The sequence below is a fragment of the Melanerpes formicivorus genome, unplaced genomic scaffold (assembly GCF_026170545.1).
Source record: "Melanerpes formicivorus ecotype bairdi unplaced genomic scaffold, bMelFor1.0.p_v2 SCAF_1, whole genome shotgun sequence".
Lineage (NCBI taxonomy): Eukaryota > Metazoa > Chordata > Aves > Piciformes > Picidae > Melanerpes > Melanerpes formicivorus.
The window spans coordinates 34356889-34378663 of record NW_027142353.1 but is presented as its reverse complement, the minus strand read 5'-3'; the positions used below and the strand labels follow the sequence as shown (position 1 = coordinate 34378663).

Sequence of the window (21775 nt, the reverse complement as noted above, 5' to 3'; positions counted from 1 at the left end):
GGAGAGCTGAGCCCTGGTGAACCTCCTGAGGTTCAACAAGAGCAAGTGCAGGGTTCTGCCCCTGGGCTGGAACAATCCTCACTATCAATACAGACTGGGGGAGGAGGGGATAGAAAGCAGCCCTGTGGGAAAGGACTTGGGGGTGCTGGTGGGGAGAAGCTGGACATGAGCAGAGTGTGAGCTTGCACCACAAAAAGGCCAATAACATCCTGGGCTGCATCAAAATCAGTGTTGCCAGCAGATCCAGAGAGGTGATTCTGCCACTTTGAGCTGGTGAGACCTCACCTGGAGTACTGCATCCAGGTCTGGAGCCGTAACTTATAGGAAGCACATGGACCTGATGGAGCAGGTCCAGAGGAGGGCCATGAAAATGATCAGGGGGTTGGAGCAGCTCTGTTATGAGGACAGACTGAGGGAGATGGGGGTGTTCAGCCTGGAGAATAGGAGGCTTGGACGAGACCTAAAAGCAACCTTCCAGCTCCTGAAGGGGGCTACAAGAAGGCTGGAGAGTAACTGCTTCCACAGGCTTGCAGTGACAGGACAAGGGCCAATGGCTACAAACCAGAGAAGAGCAGATTTAGATTGAATGTTAGGAACAGGTTCTTTATTAGGAGGGTGGTGGAATAGGTTGCCCAGTGGGGTGGTTGAGGCCCCATCCCTGGAGATATTCAAGATGAGGCTCAACAAGGCTCTGGGCAACCTGATCTAGTTGAGGATGTCCCTGATGAGTGCTGAGGGGGTTGGACTTAGATGAGCTTTGGAGGTCCCTTCTGACCTAAAGCATCCTATGGCACACTTTCTAAGGGGCAAGATGGGTTTGGTGGCTGAAGTGGAAGGAAACAACAGCAGACTTTAATAAGATAATGATGTTCCCTTTATAAAAAGTAGAGGTGTTAAAAAGAGATAAAAAGAACTTACAGAGTCCTCCAGAGGGTGTTTGATTATTATCTGCTCATGGACTTTGTTTCTTTGCTTAGTTTTATTTATTTATTTATTTATTTATTTATATAGCTGGCACCAGAAAACACTGAGATGTCATTTCAGAAGACCATTGAACATGGTGGAGATGGTCTTGAAACAGATGTCACCATCAGGTAAGGGGAAAACCTCCCATCTTGCAGAACGTGCTGCTGCTTCTAAGAGCTGCCAGCGTACACTGGCAGCCCAGAAAGCCAATCAGATTCTGGGCTGCAGCAAGAGAAGCGTGGCCAGCAGGTCAAGGGAGGTGATCCTCCCCCTCTGCTCCACCCTGGTGAGACCCAATCTGGAGTACTGCATCCAGTTCTGGAGCCCCTGTTACAGGAAGGATCTGGACATGCTGGATCACAAGGATGAGCAGAGGGCTGGAGCTCCTCTCCTATGGAGACAGGCTGAGAAAGTTGGGGCTGTTCAATCTGGAGAAGAGAGGGCTCCAAGGAGACTATATTGTGGCCTACCAGTATCTGAAGGGGGCTACAAGAAAGCTGAGGAGCAACTTTGTAGGGTGTCATGTAGTGATAGGACTAGGGGGAATGGAGCAAAACTAGAAGTGGGTAGATTCAGATTGGGTGTTAGGAAAAAGTTCTTCCCCATGAGGGTGGTGTGACACTGGCACAGGTTGCCCAGGGAGGTGATGGCAGCCTCATCCCTGGAGGTTTTGAAGGCCAGGCTGGATGTGGCTGTGAGCAACCTGATGTAGTGTGAGGTGTCCTAGATGATCCTTGAGGCCCCTTCCAACCCTGACAGTTCTATGATTCTATAAGATGTGCAGCTCCAGGCAGCTAGGTTTTTACTGATGGCTGGAACAAGGTCCCTCAATTGACACATGATGATAGGGGCTGCAGGGCATGGTTGCTCTCAGGCAACTCAGCAAGCTGTGGCTATTGATTTAATAATCATTATGCCTACAGCACATTTTAAATTGCATTGCAGAATAGAAAGCCAGGCTCCTACCCTAGTGTGAGTTGGAGGCCACAGTGTGCCTATCAGGCCTACAAACCAACAGAAAGCTGTGTTCAGAGTCAGAACAGCATTGTCCTGATTATTAAATCTTAAATTGCCTTTGTTTTGAGTTGCCCATTGCCATGAGTTGCTAACATGCTGTGAAGGGTGAGCAGTTTCCAGTCACTGAATGAGAAAAATACTAACACTTGGATGTTCTACTGATGGAGACCTTCCTGTGAGAGAAAGTTTTGCCTTTCTATCACTCTCCATTTAGACTTCAGACCTCTGAAACACTTGAATATTTCAACCTTGAGTAGCATCTGAGATATGACAGCACTTAATGGTTTCAAACTGCACCAGGGGAGGTTCAGTCTGGATATTAGGAAATATTTCTTCAATGAGAGGCTTTCTAAACATTGGAATTGTCTGCCCAGGGCAGTGGTGGAGTCACCATCCCTGGGGATTTAGAATAAACCTTTGTTTAGAATAAACCTTTATTTAGAATAAACCAAACCAGGTTGGAAGAGACCTTCAAGATCATTGTGTCCAACCCATCAACCAATCCAACCCACCCAAACAGCTAACCCATGGCACCAAGCACCCCATCAAGTCTCCTCCTGAACACCTCCAATGACGGTGACTCCTCCACCTCCCCGGGCAACCCATTCCATAGCGCAATCACTCTTTCTGTATAGAACTTCTTCCTAACATCCAACCTGAACCTCCCCTGGCGCAGCCTGAGACTGTGTCCTCTTGTTCTGGTACTGGCTGCATGGGAGAAGAGACCATCATCCGCCTGTCTACAACCTCCCTTCAGGTAGTTGTAGACAGCAATAAGGTCTCCCCTGAGTCTCCTCTTCTCCAGGCTGAGCAACCCCAGCTCCCTCAGCCTCTCCTCATAGGGCTTGTGTTCCAAGCCCCTCACCAACTTTGTTGCTCTTCTCTGGACTCGTTCCAGCAAGTCAACCTCCTTCCTAAACTGAGGGGCCCAGAACTGGACACAGTACTCGAGGTGTGGCCTAACCAGTGTAGTATACAGGGGCAGAATGACCTCCCTGCTCCTGCTGGCCACACTGTTCTTGATGCAGGCCAGGATGCCATTGGCCCTCTTGGCTTCCTGGGCACACTGCAGGCTCATGTTCAGCCTACCATCGACCAGTACCCCCAGGTCCCTCTCTGCCTGTGTAGACCTGTGTAGACCTGCTGCTTTGGGGCATAGTTTAGTGTTGAACTTTCAGTTCTGGGTCAAAGTTTGGACTGGGTGACCTTTGAGGTCTCTTCCAACCAGATCCACTTTGCCCCTGAGGAAACTGAGGCATAGATAGGAATGACTTCTCCAAGGTCACCCAGCAGTATTTAAGCTGGAAATAACCTCTGCACAAATAAAGGATGGTCAGGCATTGGAATAGCTTGCCCAGGGAGGGGATGGTGTAACCATCCCTGAAAGTGTTCTCTGAAAAGGGGCAGATGTGGCACTTCAAGATGTGGTAGTGCTGGGGCAATGATTGCACACGATGATCTTAGAGGTCTCTTCCAACCAAAACAATTCTATGACTCTGTGCTTGCACTCACAGTGCTCCACACATTCTTTTGACCTGGCATGAGTCTGCTCATGCCTTGAATGAACCTACATCCTAGGTGACCTGTGCTCTTACTCTCCAACAGCTATGATGGGGTTCCTTTCCTCATGCATGACAGCACCTTGAGGAGGACAACTAACATCAAAGAGGTCTACCCCAATGACACTGCTCAAAATGCTGCTTTATTCTCCTGGGATACCCTGCAGGAGTTGAATGCTGGAGCGTGGTTCCTTAAGGTAGGCACCATAAAGACCTCTCATAAGTGGATGTAGAGGAAACATCAGCTGGCTACTACTTAAAAGCATCAGTGTTAGGAAAGGAGCTACTGGTTGAGTCACACCTCAAAGAAGTCAGTAGACATCCTTCAGATGGGGTCTTCTTGGGGTTCTTCAGGCTTAGGAGACCTATAACAATTGTCTAGTGTATGTTCTTGTGGCTCTTTATCATGGCAGCAGCAGAACACAAGGGCTGGGGGCAGAAGACAAGAGCTAACATGGTGGGACAGAGAAGCACAGCAGAGCTAGCTGAGCACTATGCATTCTAGGTCCCAGCAGCAGTGTCATGGATTCTCTTATGTTGGACATTTTTGGGACTCAACTTGTCATTGTGCTGGGCATCTAATTTTAAATCTAGTATTAACTAGAAAGGGTCCAGATGATCCTTAGATGGTGCTTGGACTTGATGACCTTAGAAGTCTTTTCTAACCATGGTGATTCTGTGATTTTGGTTTAATTTCTTCTGTTTCTCAGGAATAAAAGCTAAGCAAAGGGTTAGATAATGGTTGGACTTGATGATCGTAGAAGTCTTTTCCAACCATGGTGATTCTGTGATCCTCACTTGCTGAGGGCTGATGTCAAAACTTTTTCTCTCCTAGAGAAATGAGGTTTCTGCATGCAGCTAACTCCCGGAGGTGACTGCCTGATCGATTTCCTTTTCTCTGTCTGTCTGTTTATCCCCAGAACAAGCCATTTTCATACATGGGCTCACTCTCAAGGGCAGAGCAGAACCAGGCAATGAATCAGTCCATTTACAAGCTCAGCAATTTCTTGCACCTCGCAGACAGTCAGAACAAACTTGTGATCTTTGATCTCTACCGCCCACCAGAGAAACATCCTTACAGGAACTCCTGGATCAACAGAACCCTGGAGGTCATCCTCAATGAGTCAGGGATTAGACCTCATCTGGTAAGGTGGATTCCTGCCTCCAAATCTCTTTTTCATGGGGATTTAGGGGGTCATAAGATCTCAGGGGAGACCTTATTGCTCTCTACAACTACCTGAAGGGAGGGGGTTGGTCTCTTCTCCCAGGCAACCAGCACCAGAACAAGAGGACACAGTCTCAAGCTGTGCCAGGGGACGTTTAGGCTGGATGTTAGGAAGAAATTCTTCCCAGAAAGAGAGATCGGCCATTGGAATGTGCTGCCCAGGGAAGTGGTGGAGTCACCATCCTTGGAAGTGTTTAAAAAGAGCCTGCAATGTGCCCAGGAAGCCAAGAGGGCAAATGACATCCTGGCCTGTATCAGGAACAGTGTGGCCAGCAGGAGCTGGGAGGTCATTGTGCCCCTGTACACTGCACTGGTTAGGCCACACCTTGAGTCCTGTGTCCAGTTCTGGGCCCCTCAGTTTAGTTTCATAGTTTCATAGTTTCATTCAGGGTTGGAAGGGACCACAAGGATCATCTAGTTCCAACCCCCCTGCCATGGGCAGGGACACCCCACACTAGATCAGGCTGGACAGAGCCTCATCCAGCCTGGGCTTAAACACCCCCAGGGACGGGGCCTCGACCACTTCCCTGGACAACGCATTCCAGGGTTTCACCGCTCTCATGGTGAAGAACCTCCTCCTCATATCCAGCCTGAATCTCCCCACCTCCAGCTTCATTCCATTCCCCCTAGTCCTATCACTACCTGAGATCCTGAGAAGTCCTTCCCCAGCCTTCCTGTAGGCCCCTTTCAGACACTGGAAGGCGACAATTAGGTCACCTCGGAGCCTTCTCTTCTGCAGACTGAACAGCCCCAACTCCTTCAGTCTGTCCTCATAGGAGAAGGAAGGATGTTGACTTGCTGGAATGTGTCCAGAGAAGGGCAACAAAGTTGGTGAGGGGTTTGGAACACAGCCCTATGAGGAGAGGCTGAGGGAGCTGGGGTTGTTTAGCCTGGAGAAGAGGAGGCTCAGAGGAGACCTTCTTGCTCTCTACAACTACCTGAAGGGAGGTTGTAGACAGGTGGGGGTTGGTCTCTTCTCCCAGGCAACCAGCACCAGAACAAGAGGACACAGTCTCAGGCTGTGCCAGGGGAGGTTTAGGATGGAGGTGAGGAAGAAGTTCTTCCCAGAAAGAGAGACTGGCCATGGGAATGTGCTGCCCGGGGAGGTGGTGGAGTCACCATCACTGGAGGTGTTTAAAAAGAGCCTGGATGAGGCACTTAGTGCCATGGCTTAGTTGATGAGATGGTCTTGGGTGATAGGTTGCACTAGATGATCTCAAAGGTTTTTTCCAACCTGGTTGATTCTGTATCATACCCTACGTGAAGTCTCACCTGTTGCATTTGTTCTAAGAGGTGTCATCTGGAGAGTATTCCCACCACTGGTTCCTCAGCAGGTACAAAGTGGTGTAAGCTTACAGCAGAACAGGGAAATCATGGAGATCTTATTGATACTGATCAGTGTCTAAAGGGTTGGAGGCAAGAGGATGGGGCCAGACCCTTTTCAGCGGTGCCCAGTGTCAGAAAAAGGAGCAACTGGCACAAACTGCAATGTAGGAAGTTCCATCTGATCATGAGGAAAGCCTTCTTTCCTGTGAGGCTGCAGAGCACTGGACCAGGCTGCCCAGAGAGGTTATCTAGTCTCCTTCTCTTGAGACTTTCAAGACACACCTGGATGCAATACACTGCAACCTGTGCTGGGTGAACCTGCTTTAAGCAGAGCTGCTGGCCTGGATGATCTCCAGAGCTCCCTTCAAACCCCTACCATTCTGTGACTCTGCAAAATAAACCAGTTTAAATTTCAGCTAATGCCTTAGCCCCCATATGGCATCTTTGATCACTGGAATAATTGTCAGCCTCCTCCCTGATACCCATCCTTATTTTATATATAGAAATTCCTACCTGGAATTGGGAGCCTTCAGCACCTTCCTCCTTTCCCTGGCAATGGATGAACACTAAACTCGCATGGATCAGGTTATGTATCAGGAAGTTATGCTGAGGATCATAGAATCATAGAATGCATTGAGTTGGAAGGGACATCCCATGGTCATCTAGTCAAACCCCCCTGAAGCAAGGAGGGGCACCCCAAACTATCACAGTATCATACAGTATCACCAAGGTTGGAAGAGACCTCAAAGATCATTGAGTCCAACCTGTCACCACAGACCTCATGACAAGACCATGGCACCAAGTGCCACGTCCAATCCCTTCTTGAACACCTCCAGGGATGGTGACTCCACCACCTCCCTGGGCAGCACATTCCAATGACGAATGACTCTCTCAGTGAAGAACTTTCTCCTCACCTCCAGCCTAAACTTCCCCTGGCACAGTTTGAGACTCTGTCCCCTTGTTCTGGTGCTGGTTGCCTGAAAGAAGAGACCAACTCCTTCCTGGCTACAACCCCCTTCAAGTAGTTGTAGAGAGCAATAAGGTCTCCCCTGAGCTTCCTCTTCTCCAGGCTAAAAAATCCCAGCTCCCTCAGCCTCTCCTCACAGGGCTGTGCTCAAGGCCTCTCCCCAGCCTTGTTGCCCTTCTCTGGACATGTTCAAGTGTCTCAATGTCCTTCTTAAACTGAGGGGCCCAGAACTGGACACAGGACTCAAGGTGTGGCCTAACCAGTGCAGAGTACAGGGGCACAATGACTTCCCTGCTCCTGCTGGCCACACTGTTTCTAATGCAGGCCAGGATGCCATTGGCCTTCTTGGCCACCTGGGCACACTGCTGGCTCATGTTTAGGCGGCTGTCAATCAGCACCCCCAGGTCCCTTTCTGTTTGGCAGCTCTCCAGCCACTCTGACCCCAGTTGCTGGGTTGCTCAGAGCCCCATCAAACCTGCTCTTGAATGTCTTCAGGGATGGCCTCCACCTCCTGCAACAACCAGTTTCAGACTGCCACCACCCTCACAGTAAAGAACTTCTTTCACAGAACTTCTTCCAATGGACTTCCTTCTAAGATCTTGTCTCCTGTGCTGGGAGACGGCGACAACAGAATATTTTCTATTGCCTTTCCCATGAACCAAAGCTGTCTTTCCATTCATTTCAGACACCATATCTTTTGTTGGGCTGTGTGAAACCTACCCAGTGATTTCAAGCTGATAAGCAGGGAACAGAGAGTACTTACTTCTTGCCTTGCAAGTTTTAACCCTGCTTCCAAATGTTCTTTGATCATTGAAAGAAACTTCCCACTTGACAGGCGGGGTTAAGCCCCTCAAGATGTTATCTTCGTTAGGTTTGTGTGAAGGGCAGTGCACATCAGTAGGTCTGCTGTGAATTCACTGGGTTCCCTTGTTGCCTGCAGGTCCTGTGGCTGGAGAATGACATGAGGTCCTTTGTTCAGTCTGTTGCTCCTGGGTTTCAGCAGACAATGGGCAGTAAGGCCCCAGTGGAAGACTTACTGATGGACAACATTGTCAAGCTCAATCTGGCCTACACCGAAATGTCCAGTGAAGATATCCGGTAGGTTGCAATTTTAACCCCAACTGCAGCTGGTGGACTGCATCTGGACCACATTTGCCGCATGTGTGTGGCAATGTCTCCCTCCAGTGACCACCTCCAGGATCTATAGCACTTTGGGAAGAGCTTCTCTAGATCCAGTGGCCAACCCCCGTAGAATTCTGAGAGTAAAGGACTGCTTCTAGTGTTGACCTTGTGTGCCGTCAAGAGGTGTAATATGTAATTATATCCCTCCTGCAAGTCTATCCTTGCTTGACCAGGATCTGAAGATCCTCTGGTTAGAACAGCACAGCTGCCTCTGATTTATTGTCATTTTTATGCCTGCCACCCTCACTCCCACCAGCAAAGAATCATGGAGGATGCAGAACTCTTTAACCTCCTGTGATTCATCTGCAAATAACAGTGTGAGTGCATAATGCTGTGGTGAGAGACTATCACTCTCTTGTAGCTGGTGGTTTGGAGACTTCATTTGCCAGTTCTCCTTTTGTTTTTTTTTTTAAATAGGGTTGTTTGCTCTTTCAATTGCATAGATTTGTTGAAATCTAATCTTTCAAAGACAAGAAAGGAAGAAATCTAAGCCTTTGGATGGCAGAATTGTTTTCTCAATGGTAATTGTCACAGGGTATATAATCCTAAGCAGATCCATTTGGATAAATCCTGGATAGGTTCTAGGTGCACTTAAAGATGCTGATATTGAGGAGACATTCCTTTACCATTACACAGACTATGATCTTCATATTGAGATTCAATGGTCTACAAGAACTTGAACACTGATGAGTTGGTGGCAGCAACCATAACAAACATGAGTAGCCAGCCTGGGGGTGGTTTTGAACACACTTTTGAGAGACTACAGACACATCATCCAGGCACAAATAGAGGCTGGGTGCAGAGAGGGTTGAGAGTAGCTCTGAAGAAAGAGATTTGGGGCTGTTGGCTGGGGAAAAGCTCGCCATGAGCCAGCGGTGCCCTTGTGCAGCACAGAAGGCAGCCTTGTGCCGGGCTGCAGCAAGAGGAGTGTGGCCAGCAGGCCCCTTGACTCTGCTCTGCTGAGACTCCACCTTGAATACTTTGTCTAGTTCTGGTGTCCCCATCGTAAGAAGGACACAGAGCTCTTGGAGCAAGTCCAGAGGAAGGCCACAAAGATGGTCCAAGGGCTGGAACTCCTCAGCTATGAGGATAAGCTGAGGTAGTGGGGTTGTTCAGCTTGGAGAAGAGATAACTCCTAATATTAGCCTGCCAGTACCTGCTGGAGGCCTGCAAGAAGGCTGAAGAGGAGCTTTTCATCAGGGTCTTTAGTGAAAGGATAAGGGGGAATGGTTTGAAGCTGAGGGAGAGTAGCTTTAGACTGGATCTTAGGAAGTTCTTCAGTATGAGGGCAGTGAGACTCTGGAATAGGCTGCCCAGGGAGGCTGTAGATACCTCCTCTCTGGGGGTGTTGAAGGCCAGGCTGGATGAGGCCTTGTGCAGCTGAGTCTAGTTGAGAGGCACCCCTGCCCATGGCAGGGAGGTTGGAGTAGATGAGCTCTGAGGTCCCTTCCAACATAAGCCATTCTATGATCATTAGGTTGAATCATGTGGTAGAAGGACAAGAGGTATGACCTTTTGGACTTGGCCAGCAGATCCAGAGAGGTGATTCTGTCACTCTGCTGTTGTGAGACTGAATATGGAGCCCTGCATGCAGCCTTCAGCACAGAAAGGACACTGACCTGATGGAATGGGTTGAAAGAAGGGCCATGAAAATGGTCAGGGGGCTGGAACACCTCTGCTATGAGGACGGGCTGAGGGAGCTGGGGTTGTTCAGCTTGGAGAAGAGAAGGCTCCAGGGAGACCTAATAGCAGCCTTCCAGTAGCTAAAGAGGGCTACAAGAAGGCTGGAGAGAGACTGTTTAGAAAGGCCTGTAGTGACAGGACAAGGGACAATGGCTTCAAACTAGAGCAAAGTAGGTTTGGATTGGATGTTAGGAACAAGTTCTTTACCACAAGGGTAGTGGAACACTGGAAGAGGTGATCTGGGCCCCATCCCTGGAGATACTCAAGGTCAGACATCTTGTTGAAGATGCCCCTGCTTACCGAAGAGGCTGTTAGACTAGATGACCTTTGGAGATTCCTTCCAACCCAGACCATTCTATGACTTTTAAACTGCATTTTCTTCCAGTAGATCAGGCACTGTTGTGAATGATTAATTATTGGCTGTTTGGCTGTCCTTTCTATTCCTTATCTAGGTCCTAAGCAAGCCTTTCCTACAGAAAATTGCTGTTCTTCCTTGATTGACCTCAAAAGAGGTATTTGCATAACAAAAGCTGTTACCTTTTGGTCTTTTCAAGGAAATATGCTGAGGCAAACATCACCACCAACCTCTATGTGGTCAATGAGCCATGGCTTTTCTCCCTGGCGTGGTGCTCTGGAGCACATTCTGTGACCACCGATGCTGTCCACACACTGAAGAATCTCAGCCAGCCACTCTTCCTCATGGTAAGTGAAAATCTTTCCCCACCCAGGTGAAGGAAGAAGGGTTGGGATGTTCATGCTTACCTGGAACTTCTGAGCCACCCCAGGTGTCTCCTTAACCTTCTCCTCTCTTCTCTTGGCTCAGGTAGAAGCATTCTGCTTGTTAGGATTTGCAGTTTAGGCCTTGAGGTGAGGGAAAAGAAGTCTTACTGAGTCTTGTATGGGGAGAAAAGAAGGGTCTTTGGGGGCACAAGATGTTGTATTTCCATTGAATGAAATGGATTTCCATTTCTAAGCTTTTGAAACACCTTACTGATGTCAGGAGTTCCTCATTTCCAAGGGCTTCCTACTGCCCTTCTCAAACTTGGTCTTGTTCCACAAGCCTCAGGGAAGCAAGCATAGAATGAGCCCTTTTTTGCTGGAATGATTTTTTCTCATACAATATGTCTGTGCCCTATTCTGCTTTGGACAACCTGGAAGGTTAAGGAGCACCTGTAGTCACACCAGGGCCTCTGCAGCCTAAAGGTTACTGCTTTGAATAACTGGCTTCACACACTTGAAGCAGATTTTATGGTGCCCCCATCCAGAAAACTGCAATGGTTCAGAGCATTCTAAGAGTAGGTGGAGGCCCAGTCGAAGGATGAAACTTCAGATGCTCTTAGACTTAAAGCAGGAGCCACCTCAGATCTTCTGTGGTGTTCCTTAAAGGACAATTTCGCTAGGGAGGAGGAGATGCCAGCAGGTTACCCAGGGAGATAGTTAAGTCCCCATCCCTGGAGATTTTAAAAGTGAGGCTTGACAGGGCTCTGGGCAACCTGATCTAGTGGAGGATTTTGGTGGGTTAACGCCCAGCCTGAAAAAAAAAACAGGGTGGAGGGCTTGCGAGTGCTTTACCCTCCCTGCAGGGCTTTTTCCCCCTGGGAAGCTGAGTCTGTTCCATGCCCCCCTCCCTGCCCAGCTAGGGTATAAAAAGCAGGACATTGCAGCCATTAGCTCTCCTTTTGGCTCCTGCCTCTCCTGAATGAGAGCTACTGCGGCTGCTTTCCTGCTCCTCTGCCACGTGGTCAGGACTGATTATTCTCCCTGCTGCCTCCATGCCTCTTCAGAGAGAGACTGGTTTTGTATTATTCTTCTTTGTCCCACTCCCATCCATCCTTGTTCCTTGCCCTTGTGAACCTTACCTGTTATATATATATATGTATATATATTTTTTGTTTAAAGAAAACTGTTTACCTCTCTACTTCCAAACCGGCTCCAAATTATTGTTTGGTGGATTTTACTCCTTTCCTTTTTTTTTTCCCTCTCTGTTGGGAGGGAGGAGGGGGGAGTGGGGAAGAGATTCTCAGCCTTGCCCCAATCTGAGCTCTTAACTCCCAGTTAAAGCTTAAAACACCACAAGGATGTTCCTGCTCCATGCAGGGGAGCTGGGCTAGATGACCTTCTGAGGTCCCTTCCAACCCAAACCATCCTATGGTTAAGCATGTAACTGGTGGTCATACTCCTACACCCAGGGAAGCAGAGCTAGAGGGCCTGCCTGTACAAACATGGGATCCCTGCTATGTCCATTCTGATGTGCTACAATATTCTTGGCCACATATCAGGCTTGTTTCCATGAGGGATGACAATTGGGCACCAACAACCACTGATGAGTGGTGTGGTAGGCTAAGGGAAATTAAGAGCTAATTGGTATAACCACAAAGAAAAGTCCTCCAGAGTCCTCATAGAATCAACCAGGTTGGAAAAGACCTCAGAGATCATCAAGTCCAACCTATTACCTAATACCTAACACCTCCTGACAACTAAACCATGGCTCCAAGTGCCACATCCAATCCTTTCTTGAACACCTCCAGGGACGGTGACTCCACCACCTCCCTGGGCAGCTGAGTACAGGGCAGGATGACTTCCCTGCTCCTGCTGGCCACACTATTTCTGATACAGGCCAGGATGCCATTGGCCTCCTTGGCCACCTGGGCACCCTGCTGGCTTACATTCAGAGAGTCCCAGGGGGTCAGGCAGCTTGTCCCAGGATATTGTAATCTGTTATTCTATTGCATTTTCCTGTATCTCTCTATTTAAGGGAGCGCACAGCCAGAGCTCACTCTCTCTTCTCTCCTGTCTGGACATGTGTGCTGTTTTCTTATGGTTTCTGGGGGAGAGGTTTTTCTCCTGGCCTTGGCTGGCAGTGAATTTCTGTGGTGGTGAGAGAAGTTCAATTCTCCCCCCCCTCCCCCCCCCCCCCCAACACACCAAGCAGGATGAAATGCAATGAATATATACAAAATATACAGTATTTACAGTATATACAAAAATAGACAGGAAAGAATGTAACACAGAAAACCTACCCCCACCCCCTGATAAAGGATGGCCCCCAAAAAAAAAACCTTTTCCCTTTCCTCCTTTTCTCCCAAAAAGGGTTAGAGAGAAAAGTAATTATTAGGGAAATTCTGTTAGTACAAAGCGTATGCTAAGGGAAGAAAAAGAATTAGTTTCTTATCTCCTTAGTACAGATCGACAGCTGCCTAAACATGAGCCAGCAGTGTGCCCAGGTGGCCAAGAAGGCCAATGGCATCCTGGCCTGTATTAGGAATAGTGTGGCCAGCAGGAGCAGGGAAGCCATTGTGCCCCTGTACTCTGCACTGGTTAGGCCACACCTTGAGTCCTGTGTCCAGTTCTGGGCTCCTCAGTTTAAGAAGGACATTGAGACACTTGAACGTGTCCAGAGAAGGGCAACAAGGCTGGGGAGAGGCCTTGAGCACAGCCCTATGAGGAGAGGCTGAGGGAGCTGGGATTGTTTAGCCTGGAGAAGAGGAGGCTCAGGGGAGACCTCATTGCCCTCTACAACTACCTGAAAGGTGGTTGTAGCCAGGTGGGGGTTGGTCTCTTCTCCCAGGCAGCCAGCACCAGAACAAGAGGACACAGTCTGAAGCTGCACCAGGGGATATTTAGGCTGGAGGTGAGGAGAAAGTTCTTCACAGAGAGAGTCATTTGTCATTGGAATGTGCTGGCCGGGGAGGTGGTGGAGTCAGCATCCCTGGAGGTGTTCAAGAGGGGATTGGACGTGGCACTTGGTGCCATGGTCTAGTCATGAGGTCTGTGGTGACAGGTTGGACTTGATGATCCTTGAGGTCTCTTCCAACCTTGGTCATACTGTGATACTGTGATACTGTAGTCAAAGGTCAGTGCCAAGCACAGAAAGAAAAACCACTGTCCAGGCTGACTGAAACAGACTGAGACTGACTGCACAGACTAAAACTTAAAGTTACATTCCCACTGATCTACCAATGAAATTCTTTTAGAACTATCTTTGTTTTCCTTTTTACACCAAAACATTCAGCCAGAGTGTTTCAGTAACTGTCCCTTTCCTTAAAGAATACAGAATACAGAATTAACCAGGTTGGAAAAGACCTTCGAGATCGAGTCCAACCTATCATCCAACACCATTTAATCAATTAAAACATGGCACCAAGCACCCCATCCAGTCTCTTCTTGAACACTTCCAGTGATGGTGACTGCACCACCTCCCTGGGCAGCACATTCCAATGGCCAATTTCTCTTTCTGGGAAGAACTTCTTCCTAGTATCCAGCCTAAACCTCCCATGGCACAGCTTGACTGTGTCCTCTTGCTCTGTTGGTGGTTGTTTGGGAGAAGAGACCAACTCCCACCTGGCTACAACCTCCCTTCAGGTAGTTGCAGAGACCAAGAAGGTCTCCCCTGAGCCTCCTCTTCTCCAGGCTAAACAACCCCAGCTCCCTCAGCCTCTTCTCACAGGGCTGTGCTCCAGACCTCTCCCCAACCTTGTTGCCCTTCTCTGGACACAGTGTCTCAATGTCCTTCTTAAACTAAGGGCCCCAGAACTGGACACAGGACTGAAGGTGTGGCACAGCCTAAAACTGTCACAATTTCCAGCTATGCCACTGCGTCTGTTGAAGCCTGCAGTAGACCTGGGTCCAGGGGTGTGTGTGTGTGTGTAGTTTGGGCCTGCTCTTGGTCCTGATGAGGCTGAGTGGGGTGGAGGTTTCCAGAAGGCTCTGGAAAGTTTTGTCCTGGTAGTCCCAGGTGAAGGACTGAGCCTAATTTGTGAACGTGTTCCTTTGACCTGAATGCCTTTTGTATATATTTCTAAATAGGATTTCCATTTAAACTTCCAATCCAGGGTGGAGCATTTTTCATTTTACTCCTGGGAAGGGGTAAAACTTCTGTGTCCTTTTGCCCTGGGTAGCACTCGTAGCTCAAAACTAGGACAAGTGGCCACTTTGAAATGTCACCAAATGCTTTAACCTCCTGAGGGATGCTCCTGCACATGCAAATCAGGCAGCTGAATGGCTACATTCAAGCAGCAAGAAGGAACTTGAGCAACTTTTTTTTTACATATCTTGAGGTGTTTGGTGGTGTGAACAGCCTCTCTTATTCTTTTCCAGACTCCGCAGCAGTACAACATCATGTGGATCCTGACGGACCTGACCTCTGTGCTCCTCATCTCACTCATCTTTGCCCTGCACTGGTAACTACCAAATTACTAATGGCCATCCTAACCTCATCTTTTATGCCAGGTGGAGGGAAAGAGGGATGCTTTCAGGGCTACAACTGCTCTTAAGGACATTACCTCTCCCTTCAGGAACTAGAAGAAAGCCCTGAAAGTCATAGTACCATAGTATCAGTCAGGGTCGGAAGGGACCACAAGGATCATCTAGTTCCAACCCCCCTGCCATGGGCAGGGACACCCCACACTAGATCAGCCTGGCCAGAGCCTCAGCCAGCCTGGGCTTAAACACCTCCAGGGACAGGGCCTCAACCACCTCCCTGGACAACCCATTCCAGGGCTTCACCACTCTCATGGTGAAGAACCTCCTCCTCACATCTAGCCTGAATCTCCCCACCTCCAGCTTCATTCCATTCCCCCTAGTCCTATCACTACCTGAGATCCTGAGAAGTCCCTCCCCAGCCTTCCTGTAGGCTCCCTTCAGATACTGGAAGGCCACAATTAGGTCACCTGGGAGCTTTCTCTTCTCCAGACTGAACAGCCCCAACTCCTTCAGTCTGTCCTCATAGGAGAGGTGCTCCAGCCCTCTGATCATCCTCGTGGCCCTTCTCTGGACACCTTCCAGCACCTCCACATCTCTCTTGTAATAGGGGCTCCAGAACTGGACACAGTACTCCAGGTGGGGTCTCACCAGAGCTGAGTAGAGAGGGAGAATCACCTCCCTCGACCTGCTAGCCACACTTCTCCTGATGCAGCCCAGGATCTGATTGGCTTTGCAGTCTGCAAGTGCACACTGAGAGCTCATGTTGAGCTTCTTGTCCACCAGCACCCCCAAGTCTCTCTCCTCAGGGCTGCTTTCCAGCCAGTCCCTGCCCAGCCTGGATTTGTGCCTGGGATTGCCTTGACTCAGATGCAGGACCCTGCACTTGCTCTTGTTGAACCTCATGAGGTTGGCTTGTGCCCACCTCTCCAAAGTCTCCAAAACCCCCTCTGCTTCTCCTGCTTGCTTGCTTGTTCCCTTTCCATTCTGGCAGCTCAGGCAACGTGTGCCCTCAGGATTCAGTGGCAGCTTGGTGGATTTGCTTTTTCAACACAAACTCATATGATGGGCTGAGAAAGGAACTGATTTTTCTATCCTGACTATTTAGAAGGCTGTTGCATTGAACTAAGTTAGGAGGAAAGCTCTCAGTGTTATTACCTGAGCTCTTCATCTCTCTCTCTCTGCATGTGCCAAAGTCCCTGAGGAAATTCATCCTCCCAGATGGAAATGTCTGAACGTGTCATAGAGCAGCAGGTTAAAGGAGGTGATTCTGCCCCTCTGGTCTAGTGAGACCCCAGCAGCAGTGCTGTGTCCAGCTCTAGAGTTCTCGGCATAACAAGGACATGGGCCTGTTTGTGTGGTTCCAGAGGAGGACACAAAAATGATCAGAAAGCTGGATCTGCTCTGATATAAAGAAAGGCTGGAAGAGTTGGGATTGTTCAGCCTGGAGAAGAGAAAGCTTCAGGAAGATCTTACAGAGGCTTCCAGTACTGAAAGGGAGCTTATAAAAAAGATGGGAGCAGACTTTTTAGCAGGGCCTGTTGATGACTTTAGTCCAGTTCTGGAGCCCCTATTAGAAGAGGGATATGGAGGTGCTGGAAGGTGTCCAGAGAAGGGCCACGAGGATGATCAGAGGGCTGGAGCACCTCTCCTATGAGGACAGACTGAAGGAGTTGGGGCTGTTCAGTCTGGAGAAGAGAAAGCTTCCAGGTGACCTAATTGTGGCCTTCCAGTATCTGAAGGGGGCCTACAGGAAGGCTGGGGAAGGACTTCTGAGGATCTCAGGTAGTGATAGGACTAGGGGGAATGGAATGAAGCTGGAGGTGGGGAGATTCAGGCTGGATGTGAGGAGGAAGTTCTTCGCCATGAGAGTGGTGAAGCCCTGGAATGGGTTGTCCAGGGAGGTGGTTGAGGCCCTGTCCCTGGAGGTGTTTAAGCCCAGGCTGGCTGAGGCTCTGGCCAGCCTGATCTAGTGTGGGGTGTCCCTGCCCATGGCAGGGGGGTTGGAACTAGATGATCCTTGAGGTCCCTTCCAACCCTGACTGATACTATGATAAAAGATAGGAATTATGGAGTGGATAAAATGACAATTTTTCTTACACTGAGGATGGTGAAACACTGTCCCAGATTCCTCAGAGATGTGGTAGATCTCCATCCCTGGAAACATTCCAGGTCAGCTTGGAGGAGGCTCCGAGCAACCTGATTTAGTTGAAGACGTCCCTGCTCCCTGCAAAGGGGTTGGACTAGATGGCTTTTAAAGATCACTTCCAACCCCAAATATTCTATCATCTTAAGAAAAATAACCACATTTTGTTTCCTCCCACACTGTCAGAGATATTGTCTCTGTTTAACAACTGGGCAATCTGGAGCTGGTGGGACAGACTCACTCCAGCAGGTTTGGTTAGGCTGATGAATGCTGTGATCTCAAGTGGTGTCCAAGGAGGTGCTGGTCTTAGCTCTTCAGCTTTCTGGCTGAAGGAAGAGATGCCTTCCAGAAGGACCTTGACAGATAGTAGAGGTGGGCCCAAGCCAACCTCATGGGGTTCAACAAGAACAGGTGCTGGGTCCTGCATCTGGGTTGGGGCAATCCCAAGCACTGATATAGGCTGGGCAGTGAGAGATTTGCATGCAGCCTTGAAGAAAAGGACTTGGGGGTGCTGGTGTATGAGAAGCTCAACAGGAGCTAGCAGTGTGCATTTGCAGCCCAGAAAGCAAATCACATCTTGGGCTGCAGCAAGAGAAGCATAGCCAGTAGGTTGAGGTAGGTGATCCTCCCCCTCTACTCCACTCTGGTGAGAACCTACCTGGAGTACTGTGTCCAGTTCTGGAGCCCCTATTACAGGAAGGACTGTGTCCAGAGAAGGGCCATGGGGATGATCAGAGGGCTGGAGCTCCTCTGCTATGATGACAGACTGAGAGAGTTGGGGCTGTTCAGCCTGGAGAATAGAAGGCTCCGAGGACAACTTATTGTGACCTTCCAGTATCTGAAGGGGCCTACCAGAAAGCTGGGGAGGGAGTTTATAGGGTGTCAGGTAGTGATAGGACTAGGGGGAATGGCTCTAAGCCAGAGGAGGGGAGATTTAGATTAGATGTCAGGAATTTCTTCCCCCTGAGAGTGGTGAGACCCTGGCACAGGTTGCCCAGGGAGGTGGTGGGAGCCCCACCCCTGAAAGTTTTGAAGGCCGGGCTGGATGTGGCTCTGAGCAACCTGATGTAGTGTGAGGTGTCCCTGCTCATGGCAGGAGGGTTGGAACTGGTTGATCCTTAAGGTCCCTTCCAACCCTGACTGTTCTGTGATTCTGTGAATGGGTTGAAGGAGCAGACCAGCCAGCTGACAGCACAACTGAGCTGCAGGGGACAGCAAGGGGAAAGATTGGGAAACTTCTGGGTGAGCAGTCTGGATTGCTTGTACCCCTTCCTTACTTTGACATGGAAAGGAGTGACAGCTCTAATTCTGCTCTGGGATGGGGGAGACATTAATCAGTAGCAGTATGTCAAGGTGCTGAACTAGCCACGTCTGCTGGGCATCCAGGCTTTTCTCTTCCCAAGGCAAAGTGGTTTCTTCCCTCCCATCTCATTCTGCCCTGCTCCTGCTTTGGTAGCTTTCCCCATGCTTTCAAGGCTGCATGTTGCAGGGTGGTTTGCAATCACCCCTTCAATGCATCACCACCATTGTCAAACCCCGCCCCCCCCCGCCTGTCTTCTTCATGCATGTCTCTGTATTGTGTGTGCATATCCCAGGGCCCTCCAAATGCTCTGATCCAGCCAAATACCAACCTCTACTGGACTGACATTGGAGCAAGGGCATTCCCAGACCTTTGGGCCATCAGCAGTGCCCAGCAGCCTTGCATGTTCTTGTATGTCAGGTTTAGGAACACCCCAAAATCTTTGCATCTCCCTGGCTGCTTAGCAACCAGCAGCTGCAAATGCTTCTGAGCTCTTAAGTGTGTCATTGAAAACAGGGCTTAGTCACAAAGCTGCCTTCAAAATGCTGTTGCACACATGAAGTGCCATCAGTCATGCACTGGAGTCTATTTCTCAGTGTAAGGTCCTGACCAAATCCCAAAACTCCTAGGCAGTTCCTGCCCTGAGAGCTGCAAGGGGAACAACAACAGGTGGTGGCCTGAGCCAGATGCTTTGTCTCTTGCAGGTGGCGAGAGCAGAGTTTCTCCTGCTGTGCCCATGACAATGGCCAGATTCTGGAAAGTGGCACCTACAACAAGTTCAGGACAGGTGAGCAGAACAAGGAGAGCTGGGAGTCACATCCTGCCCAGGGCCATTTCTGTGAGGCTACTGCAGTCCTGATGGATGGGTGGTGGATGCTCATGCTGTGGTGAAGGATGGCAGCATCCCACCTCTTCTGAGCCTCAGGTAGTGGCAGTGATTTCTGCTCTGTGTTCAGCACTGGTGAGGTCACAGCCAAGCACTGGGTCCAGTTCTGGCTGCCCAGTACCACACAGACTGCAACAAATGGGATCAAACTCAGTGAGGCCACTAAAATGGAAAACAGGGCATTTGAGATCTGGGTTTGCATGGTGGGAGAGAAGGTCAGTGGTCATCTTGTCACTGTCCGCAACCATCTGATAGGAGGTCGTAGAGAAGACGGACCCAGATGTTTCTTGGATGTACAGTGACAAGGGCACAAGCTGTAACCTTGGGGCTTTTGCCTGGATGGATATAAAGAGAAGACAAAAAAAATCAACCTTATGGGGGTGGTCAGGTGGTGGAACAGGTGGGGAATATCCACCCTCAGAGATGTTCAAAGCCCTGCTTCAAGCAGAGGTAGGAGCAGAGACCTCCAGACATCCTTTCCAACACACATCACACTGTGATGCTGTGAAAAGAGAGCCCAGAGGTGCTAAGAACTCTTGGGTCTGCAAGGCAGGGTGGGATTTGCTGGGGGCCCTCCCATGCACCAAGTTTCTGCATCCATGATTATCCAGACAAGGCTGCATGCATTTTCAGCCAGGTTCTGCTTGCTCACTCTGTGTTCTCTTGTCCAGAGCTCAGCGACATGCCGACCATCATGGCCTGACACAGGCAAGGAAGGGACCTGCCATCTCGAGGAGGACTGGAGAAGAGGCCTTACCCTGCTGTCCATTCCTGCAATACAAACCTCAACTGCCACTGGAGCCATCTGGGAGGGGGCGGTCAGATCCACACAGTGAAGAGGAACCATTTTGCCTCCATGACCCTGCTGGAGATGAGCATCAAACGTCATCTCCTACAGTTTTTCTCTCACTCCCATGTCTGGCAAGGATCCCTGGAGCATAGGGGAGCACAGATGCAGTTGCATCCATGAAGAAGCTGTTCACCATGATGAGATGCAACAACCACATGGGGACCACCATTTACCTCTGAGACCACTGGTATCCCACAGGACAAAGATCCTGATGTGTGTGAACCTTCTGTTTCCACAGCTGGGTTTTACACATGCTGCAAATATCTGAGCTTCCTCCAGTCCCCCTTGTTCTCAGCTGCCCAAGTTTCTCCTGTCAGGCCAGCCTCTTCTCCACACACTCCCTCCTTTCTTGTAGGTGTTGTCCATCCCTGAGAGCATGTTGGCCCCACCATGATGACCAAGTGCTGCTGGCTGGGTCAAATGGGTCTGTATCTTTTTAGAAGACAGGCAGGAGAAGCTTAAGTTTATTTTCCCCACTCTTACTCTGCCCTGCTGAGACCACATATGGAGTATTGAGTCCAGTTCTGGGCTCCCCAGTTCAAGAGGAATATATAGACCCTAACACAGACCCTACCAGAAGAGGCTCTTCCCATGGTTGGTGAAAGACTAGTCGGTGCCTTGGCCATGGTAGCTACTGGGACTATGACCACTGAGCTGTATGTGAATTGGTCTCACCAAATGTCCTCTTTGCTTTTCCTTTGGGATTTATTCTGATTTTCATGTCTCCCAGTGGATGCTGGGACACAGTGGGGAGTGGGTGGTCTGTGCCCTGAGGGAGATGTGAGCATCTTCCAGGTTTAAGCCATACATTTCTACTTGAACAGATAGCAAGAACACATGGTTTTGTAAATTGTAAGAAGTGCTGTTTTAAATACATTTTAGCTCTTCTAGGCTGTTTTGGTCTTATTTCAGCAAACTGGGGGCTGGGAAGGAAGTGGCAGTCTTCACCTGAAGCAGGCTGTAGGCATTTTCTCATACCTGAGCCTCATGCAGCTTGGTGGGTTTGCCAAACTGAGCTCTCACAAGTGAGTTGGGACTAGGAAGCATTAGGCTGCAGAGTTAGCTGTGTTGAGAAGTACTGAAGCCTTTCCAAGCTGCAGTTTTGGAGCATTTTGGAGGCTAGAAATGCAAAAAAGTGCAGCAAACTGCTGGCTAAGCTGTCAGCTCGGGGCTTGGACAGCAGCACTCTGTGCTGGGTTAGGAACTGGCTGGAAAGCTGAGCCCAGAGAGTGGTGGTGAATGGTGCCACATCCAGCTGGTGGCCAGTCACCAGTGGTGTCCCCCAGGGATCAGTGCTGGGCCCAATGCTCTTCAATATCTTCATTGATGATCTGGATGAGGGGATTGAGTCAGTCATCAGCAAATCTGCAGATGATACCAAGTTGGGAGCAAGTGTTGGTCAGTTAGAGGCTAAAAGGGCTCTGCAGAGGGACCTCAACCAACTGCACAGATGGGCGGAGACCAACAGG

The 21775-nt window shown here is 49.5% G+C and overlaps 1 protein-coding gene across 1 annotated transcript in view; it reads left to right on the top strand.

The window, feature by feature from the left end:
- The window catches only part of GDPD4 (glycerophosphodiester phosphodiesterase domain containing 4), a 72414-nt gene extending 51195 nt beyond the window's left edge, over positions 1-21219 (top strand). Inside the window, 8 exon segments of the mRNA XM_068139664.1 lie at positions 1012-1094; positions 3589-3739; positions 4463-4687; positions 8001-8158; positions 10480-10627; positions 15023-15105; positions 19275-19357; positions 20128-21219. Coding sequence (XP_067995765.1) covers positions 1012-1094; positions 3589-3739; positions 4463-4687; positions 8001-8158; positions 10480-10627; positions 15023-15105; positions 19275-19357; positions 20128-20159 — 963 coding nt within the window. The 3' untranslated portion in view covers positions 20160-21219.
- Positions 21220-21775: the final 556 nt, after the last annotated feature.